This window comes from Megalops cyprinoides, chromosome 10, assembly GCF_013368585.1.
Source record: "Megalops cyprinoides isolate fMegCyp1 chromosome 10, fMegCyp1.pri, whole genome shotgun sequence".
Lineage (NCBI taxonomy): Eukaryota > Metazoa > Chordata > Actinopteri > Elopiformes > Megalopidae > Megalops > Megalops cyprinoides.
In genome coordinates, this window is record NC_050592.1 from 11,269,808 (window position 1) to 11,279,053 (window position 9,246).

At 40.8% G+C, this 9,246-nt stretch overlaps 1 protein-coding gene across 1 annotated transcript; it reads right to left on the reverse strand.

Annotated features, from left to right (window-relative positions):
* Positions 1-449: 449 nt before the first annotated feature.
* LOC118784583 (26S proteasome non-ATPase regulatory subunit 4-like) lies at positions 450-5,288 on the reverse strand. Its single transcript, XM_036538889.1, has 10 exons — positions 5,239-5,288; positions 4,240-4,380; positions 3,828-3,942; positions 3,041-3,127; positions 2,818-2,886; positions 2,297-2,512; positions 2,051-2,159; positions 1,562-1,699; positions 1,095-1,162; positions 450-940 (listed from the first exon to the last, which is right to left on the reverse strand). Exons 1-10 carry the CDS (start codon positions 5,262-5,264, stop codon positions 770-772), a joined length of 1,140 nt encoding a protein of 379 aa, XP_036394782.1. The 5' UTR covers positions 5,265-5,288; the 3' UTR covers positions 450-769.
* Positions 5,289-9,246: the final 3,958 nt, after the last annotated feature.

Here is a 9,246-nt window from a genome sequence, read left to right on the forward strand (position 1 = left end):
AATGGTGACACAAATTAATTGTACTGTGATCTGAATTATATGTCTTATTACACATCACATTAAATTTTTTGAGAATTTATTCAGATTATGTTCTATTTTTTCGATACCCAGAGAACATTTTTTTTCCTTTAGACCTTACGCCATGACGTCAGTCAATACGTATGAAATTGACGACTGCAGCGTTTGATTTTACGACGCTCTGTGTGATTGGATTTTAAATCACTCCAATCTCCTGCCACCTGATTAAGATACATGAATCTTAAATAAATCAACCGCTCTCGTGGCATGAAAGAATTTACCAGCTATTGTACATATAGACCTACCATTTCAAGAAAGGTAAACATTTTAACGTTGTTTTACCATTTCAATGCAAAAACCTTTGCAATAGTCAACAGGCACCAGACATCTGGGTAAACACAGATGGAAAAAGAGAGTCAACCATCACAACAAAGCCTTGACAATTTTTAATGACAATACAAAAAGTAAATTAATGAAGGAATTACAAATAGGTGTGTATGTTCCTTAGGAAGTTTTGTTTTGGCTGTTTTCATTAGTCTGATGATCAGTCAAGAGTATACACTGGAAGGTGATTGTGCAAGCCTTTTCTCTGGGTGTGTACAACTTTGTGTGTGTTGGTCCAACTGTCAGATAGTAAAGTCTCAGTCTACTTCTGTGTGTCTACTCTTCCATCTGTACCCAGCACTGTCCATCAAAGTTAGCCAAGTCTGATTCCATCTGCTCGAGTTCATTGATCTTGATCTCCCAGGTCTCATTTTTTCTTCTCCTCATCCTTCTTACTCTCAGGAGGCTTGGAACCTGTCTGTGAGGCCAGGGAGCCCAAGGCATTACGAATGGCTTCATTGTTGGGGTCCACACCTGGCAGGTTTTCCAGCACACTCTGCAGGAACTCTGGGTCCTGCATGTCATAGTCATCCTCCTCCTGAGAGGGACCAGAACAAAGAGGGTGGGTCATAAGAGGAGGGGCAATTTAGAAATTGCAGAAGAAAGAAAAACTTGTTTTTGTTGGAATTATATTTACTGATGTACATACATCTCGAAAAGAAATATACATTTGTCCATTTAATACGACAAACCTTGGCAGATTCAGCAGTGTCCATGGGCGCTTCTGTGTCCACATCTACAGACTCCACCTCGCCATACCCTGCCCAAATGCATTTCATGGGCCGGAGAAGAGAGAGGAAGACACAATTAATGTGTGCGAGTGTATGGAGGTTTATGGTGTGCTTTGCCATGTGGTCAAGGAAACTGTGTAAATGTGTGTGGGGTGTAACTATGATTATGTGTTTACTGGTATATTTCCTTCTGGCTCCCTGTATTCTGTGAAAAACATCATCCAAGCGCCTAAAAAGAGGAATGATAGTGGGCTAAACTTTCCATGAGCATACAGTAAACATTTAAAGCAAATGATATAACTATTGAATATAGTGGAAGATAATCTACCACTTTTAGTTCCTTGTAGTGGAATTAGTATTTGCAGTCCAAGTGAGAGCAAAAACTTATTCTGAGCTGAATAGCAGCCTGAATGACTGTAGTAGCGTACCACCCCCAGCTCCCTGAAGGGACATCTGCATGGCATAGGCAATCTGCTCGTCCTCGGTCATGCTGCTGATGTCAGGCAGGCCAGGGGTGCCTGTCTCCGGCTGCGACACTGACATCTTCAGCAACGCCTCATCTGACTCTGACAGAGGATGCAAAGAGATGGGAAGAGGGTGAGTATAACCTACTAAATACTGTGAGCTAACTACACGGCAGCAGCTCTGAAAATGACACACAAATGTGTGAGATGAAAATGGCCTGAGGTGAAACAGAATGAAATGAAAGAGCTAAAGGGAAGGGGGCCTTTCTTGGTCCTGGAAAGGCAGAACCACCTGAGTCCCCAAACAATGTTATTGCTTGGACCCACGACTTTCATGAGAGGGCACTGTGTCTCTCACCAGCAAAACTTTTTGAACAAATCTGTTATCGGCCTTCCTTTCCCTCCCCTTCTCGCCCCTGAAAAACCTGTCCCTGGCTCTTGGTCCTTTCTTACCATCTCCAGTGGGAGTGGGGATGCTGCCCTCTGCTGTTGAGGCAACAGCTGCTCGGCGAGCCTCTTCTTCCTGCCGCTGTCTTTGCTCCTCCATGGACACGCGCAGGGCCTACAGACAGGGACAGACCGGCACTAATTACAGAATAACCACTATACTGTCTCTTAGCACACCCGTAAAACTACATTATGCAGTTTTATATTATAACATTTATTATGGCATGTATGTTTACATTTATGCCTACCCACCAGTGCCAGTTCAGGGTCAGCGCTGGGGTCCACCCCAAACTCAAAGTCACTGGCCCCCAGGCCTAGCACAGAGCCTCCCTCTCCAGCCAGGATGGGGGAGGACAGCAGAGCGTCAGCCAGGCTTGGGCCAGGGGACACTGTCACCAGGTGGGAGCCTGTACCCTCCTTTCCATTCAAGGCGTTGATGAAAGCGGTCAGCTTCTCTGTGTTCATCTCCTGCAGAGTGACAGCCAGGAAGAGTTCGAACAGTCAGGGAGGTTCGCAAAGTAGGGGAGGATGAAGGTGAAAGAAAGTGCACATACACGGCAAAGAAATTCAGAGAGGAGAAATGAGTGAAAAAAAAAGGTAATCCAAAAGGGAAGAGAAGCCAGGAAATTGTGAAGTGAAAGCAAGTAGAGTGCTGAGGCTGGTAAAGATGGATGGGTGCAGACAATTTAGCAAGCAAGCAGGAGAGGAAATGAACTGTTGCTCAAGGTTTCCCAGCCTCTCAGCCAAGCTAGTCAGGTCAGGCATTCTCTCACCTCCTCTCCGAAGTTGATCACATCCACACTGACTTTCTCTTTCTTCAGACGTTTGGCCATTTTGACCAGCTGCACAGAGGAACAGGTTGCATGTGCAGTCAACATTAAGAAATGGATTGTTGGTGGTTCTCATATCAAAGTGCACCATGTATGTGTTATTTCTATCTGCTGAGACATAGACAATGGGACAGTACAAGACACCACCACATGAGGGAAAACTCACATCCTTCTCGTTGTCCTCCACTGGACTGCCCACAAAGGCAATGATCCGCATCTTGTGGTTCTTCCCCTGTCTGTGTTTCAGAGCTAGCTGTGGGGAGGAGAGGAAGATGATCAGTGGGAAGGCAGTGGAGCATAGTGGTAAGGAGCAGGGCTTGTAACCAAATGGTTGCAATTCCACACTGGGGTACTGCTGCTGTCCCCTTGGGCAAGGTATTTAACCCACAACAACCTCAGTAAATATCCAGCTGTATAAATGGACACAGTGTAAAAACTGTCACCTGTGTAAGTGGCTCTGGGTAAGAGAGTCTGCTAAAATAACAATAATGTATGACCAGTCAGGGGAGAGTGATATCCATGCTCAGCCACAATTTAGCAGTAGTTGACTAATTACACAGGAATGATACACATGTATCATGTAAAATGACGTGCGCAAGTAACATTATACACTTACGAGTCCAACTACCGCCCAAGGTAAGTGCTTTGTTTCATTTCTATATACAGTCTGATATGTTCATGGTACAGTGACAGATTATTTACATTACCTAGCTTTCAGCAGGTTATCAAATGAATGATGTATGAACCGATCATGCAAACTCAGCACAGCATTACAAAAAAATCACGAGCTCTTTCATTACAGAAGAAAAGAGAAGGCTTAGTTACTATTCCAATCTACTTGGCTGCGCTGTTCTATGTTTGGTCAAACATCATCACCTTGTCTTAATTTCAATTAAAATTTTCCATTGGCCAAGCTAGCTTCGTACAGTAGTGTGCTTAGTAACAGTACTCACGTGGGCTACTCTAATGCCAGTACAGAAGCTTATGGTCCCGCGGGGCTGGACAGCGTGAAGCTTGGACAGGATCCGGCCCGTGTCAGGGGTCAGCGTGGTGAGCACTTCACAGTTACTTCACACAAAACAACATATGTGTTTACATTTCTATTACTTTGCATTCTATTACATTGCATACCCTTACACAGACAGCAGGCAAACTGGTAGATTTACATTTACATTTATTCATTTGGCAGATGGCATCCATGGAGTCACATTATTAGAAGTGCTGCATGATCAAGTTTCAACAGTTGGCCAAACAAGGTACAAGCTAGCTGGTAGAGACACAAGTGCTTTAAACCATTATTATTATTATTATTTTCTAGATCTGTGCAGAGATCTGTGACAGAAACGCTTAGGACAGGTTTCTTACTTCGCCATTGTGATGAGGCCAACGTTATTTTCAGGGTTACTGCGGGTCTTGGAGTGACAGACAATGTTGACAGCGTCCTGCTGAGCCTGAAGCCTCGTGGGCATGAAGTCCCCATTGCGCATGTACTCACTGTTGTCCACACTGAGGCACAAACGTTACAAGGGCCAGTTAATAGATTACAATCCGATTTTCAGTTAAGCCTTTCAGAATTTACGCAAAACAAAGAGCAGAAGATGCCATGCTTTAGTACCAGGACTGGAAATGACTAAACGGATACAACTCTATACAGCTGAATACATACGGCCTTTTATGTGGGTAGCTCTTACAACTGACGCCTATGTTGCCACATATGGATGTACAGAACACGACTTGGGGCAACAGATGTTATAAAACAAATACCACGAAAAAGCCAGCGTCTTGCATTACTGACAGTAATAATAATAATAATAATACTGACAGGGAATAAAATATCTATCTAGTGGGAGCTGCATCGTAAACAAACGCTTTCCGTTAGGTTAAAAACAAAAAAAGGTAAAAAGGCTATAGAGCAGATTTTATTGGTATACAATCAATTAATCAGATAGACAAAAGACGAGGCACTAAATACGTCAGATAGCCTTCTTCACGGTCTCTTTGCTAAGCTACCTAAACTAGGAAACGAGGCTCCTTTAACTAAAAACTAGTACAGATTACAGTAACATCTGTCACATCACTATTTATTGGTGGGTTCATCGTCAATGATAAAACTGTATAGCTAACGAACTTCTTAGCTAGCAACAACAGATGTCTACCAGACAGCATAATGACTCAGGCAAATGGATAGCTATCTTAGCTGGTTACGACACTATCCTTGATTTAGCGTTACTTATCCACAAACGCTCACAGAGCCCTCAGTAAAATCCGGTCATGACAAGTCATATGTTATTAAAACATTCCTATATACTATTATGGATAAAGATAAATGGCAAGTTAGCTATACGTTGTTTTTTGTGTTCTTACCAGACCATTGTACTTTCGAGCACCATCTTTGCAATGTTGCTGTCGCTCGCAATGACGATTTCAAAAAACAGATCTTCTCATTGGTCACCGTTCCAAGCTATATCCCGGATACGACCTCGATAAGTTGTATTGTGGTAAACGTAGTTAAGTGGCTGTATTAAGCTCATGTCACATTCTGACATATTTCCTCCAACGATGTATTTCCCATTTAAGTGTGACATATTTTGTAATTTTTGAAAAAATTAAAAAATCTAAATCTCTAGTAAAGCAGACGTCAGTAAACACACATTTACAAGCATTAGCTCTGCCTCTCAGAGGGTACTATTATCAATGAGTCATCTTACAATTTGTATACATTAGCTTGGGCACACTAAAGAGGTATTATTCCAGATAAAAATGGGAAACACCAGGTTGCATTTTTTCAGAAAACTTGGTCGTTCATTCACCTTAACTTTCATCTTTTCACCCCTCTCTCCTCCTTTACCCACTCATAACTTTTCTGTCCCTCCTTCCCTCTCATTTCCCCTGTCCCTCTTGATGTCCCTCACTGGTTTTTCGCTCTGCTGCTTCCTATTATCATAAGATATGATTCCACTGACCATAGTTCCATGGAACAGGTGACAAGTAGGTGGTAGTAAAGAGATGCCTTTCCTACATTCTGTAATGGAACAATGGTCATGATGCATTGTATGTGATGCTATATATAATTTTAAAAACAAAAACTAGTTATACATATATACATATATATATATATATATATATATATATATATATATATATCTCCAATGTATCTGCTAGGTGTTCAGTGTTTAGGGGATTTCTCACACCCTCCTTGATTCATGCAAAGAGATACAGTACGTATTACACAACATTTTATCAACAATCTAATATGAAAAATGAACAGTGATCCAAAATCAGCTGTATGCATAAACTATAAAATGACAACTCATATTGACTGCTGAACAGAAATGTTCTGAGATATTTTATTGTATTTATCTAGCTAGCAAGACTCCAGCTACAAAAAAACCTCAAAAAGTACAGTATTACAGAATCCTGCAATTGTGGTATTCAGAAGGTGCATTTGGATGTTATTCTGTCATTGTTAATACAACCATGGTAATCAAAACTCATAAAATATTTTCCATGAATGAGATTCAACTGAAAACACTTTCTCTTTATTTCAAATCAAAATGACAGTATGAAAAAATACCACCACCACATCACTAAAAACATGGCAGTTAAGAAAAGCAATTGACACTGCAAGAAAAGGCATTTCTGTGACTCCTATGTACATATCCAGTTTATACAGACCAAGTAAAAATATATTTAAAGCAGACGGCAAATATAATGGTACAGAGACATCTTTGATTGTGAACAACTGAAAGAATAAATTGGGGAAGAACAGTCACATAATCTTCATTATATCTGTAACAAATGTGTAAAAGCTCTCAAAAAATGGAAAAAGTTGAATTGTCAATAACTCCCTTTCCATACTGACTTAAGTCTCAAATTATTTTGAGCAGAATACATCATAAATAACGCATACAAGTATTTAATACATATATGTATAGTTTAGTAATAACCATTCATAACAAAAAGGTACACTTATAAATATGATTTGATTCCTGTCTCTTTATAGCTTTTAAGATGGCAGAATAATTTTACATTGCAATATCGATGGAGTGACTAGACTCAACATAGTGTTTGTGATCACCATATGCATGCAACTCTGTATGCATATAAAGCATCTCTTGTGTGAGATGTGTCAGTTATATTTACACTGAATTCTGTGCTATGAAGCATGGGTTCAATTGTAAACAGATACAACATAGACCTAACATTGACTGATGGGACTGGACTGATCGTGTTAGCATGTAAATTTGGAGTATTCCATATTCTGTTCTGTATAATCAAATCCAAACCCTACCCATCAATGGTATTTTTTGGTTCTTTTAAAAAGGAGCTCTAACAAGAACTGAGATTTTGGAATTGACAGGAAGGCAATGATAGATTTTGACAGGTGTCTTAAGTGGCCAAGTACTCCCACCTATTTTTCACTGAACTCTGAATTGTCAAAATAATGGTAAAAATAGACAAAGCCAGTAAGTGATTTCAGGCCTTATCTTCATTCATGTGCATACAAAGAACAAAGAAAAAGCCAGGGGTTGAAGGGGTTTCAGTAGGATACTTTCACAGACATGGAAAAAACAGAAACCTTTTACAGCATCTTGCAATCTTCTACTTTTCATCTAAAGCCTGAGAAAAGAGTAAATGTCTGTTGCATATAGGTTGGCCACATTATACACCTTCCAAAACTGAAAACAAAGGATACTTGAAAGCTCAATAACTGACAAAAAAACAAACGGGAACTGCATTAATGATATATGCATTGTGTACATCTTTGAAATAATGTAATATAAAGCTGCACAGAAATGTTTTGCAGGAACTTTACATGGTTGATTCCAGCCTTCGGGGCCGTGTCGAGCCCTGTCAGGCCATGAAAACAGCGGTTTTATTGCAGATTTTGTTAAGGGATTTATGTGCTCTTGTACACACATGCTGTATCATTGCATGAGGCTGTTTAACAGTTTAGTGCACAAAGAGATAGCAGGCTGCATCCCAAGTCCACTCTAGATAAGGCAACTAACATGAAATGAGGAACCCATGGTTGTGAGGCCCTGTACACACAAACCTAAGGCTACAAAGCCTGAAATGTCTGAAATTGTTGAGCAAACAACTTATGTCTTAGGCAACCCAATTAGACAAAGCAACTAAGGCCTTGACACTTGTTCATTAATCTCCAAATACGATAGCACAACTTTAGTACACAACAGTATGCATTACCTCCACAGCCCAACTTCAGCCAGCGTTTGTATTGAAATAATTGCATATCCACTGTGCACCAAGAAAGTTTAGCTGTGCGTTGGTAAATGTTGTACATGACCCTGATCATATACAGAGCAAATAAATACAGCATAGCTCTGACAACCCCTTCCTGTAAGACCCATGGGCTTGTTGCATGCCACTGGTCCATACATTCATTGTTCATATTTGTAATACCCTTTACGCTGACTGCGCTGTGTGGAACAATGTCACACACTGCAATTTTTCCACATGTCCCAGTCAAGAGAGCCTGTTGCACGTGCTATTTTCGCAATTGGTTGCCATGCCCCATTAACTGTCGAAGTGAAGCACATACATCATTTCTCCACAGTTCAATCTCTAGCTTTTCACGCTCACTTTAATCCCTTTTCTTCATTGCTCTCTGCTTGTTGTGCACGAGTGCAGATTTGTTGCTGGGTGTGATGAATGAGAGCATAGTCCTTGTTGAGCTTTTCACTGCAGCAGTGCTGCAGCACCCCTACCTTTCAGTCAAGCAATGCACACCATAAATGAACACGAGAGGAACTCTAGTCTCAGCTATTGCACCAAGCTAATCGGAGCCACCTGCTGACAAATACAGGTGGAGTTTTTTTTTTTTTTTTTTTAAATGCCTAGGCATCAGACAGACAAGCAGCATTCACATATGTGAGAAGTTGTATAATTTTTCAAAAATACACAAAACTGCCATAATAATTGCAATTAAAGCCGAGTATATGAAAGTTGGTCCTTTCTTTTTTTGAGTGGCAGTAATCTCTGTAACCAGCAAAAATGAACTGTAGCAAGAGCATCTTCTGTACACTTAAGACACTGTGGCAGTTGTAAATTAGGCAGTAATACCAATGCGAGTACTTGGAGGCATGAAAATGTCCTTCGTGTGCATACTGATCCAGCTGTTCATTTAAATGTGCACTTTGTGGCAGGGTTGTACACCAACGTGTGCTCATGTGCTTTATAAAAAGCTCTGCTCTCCAGTCGGCCCTTCCCTGTGAACCGGCATTTGAGCTAGAACGACCAGCAGAGTTTCAAAGGTCAACATTCAGACAGACAGGAACCTAAATAAGGACATGCCGTCAAAAGTAGCCACGTGAACTGGCTGACAAGTCGGGGGACAGAAATTAACACAGA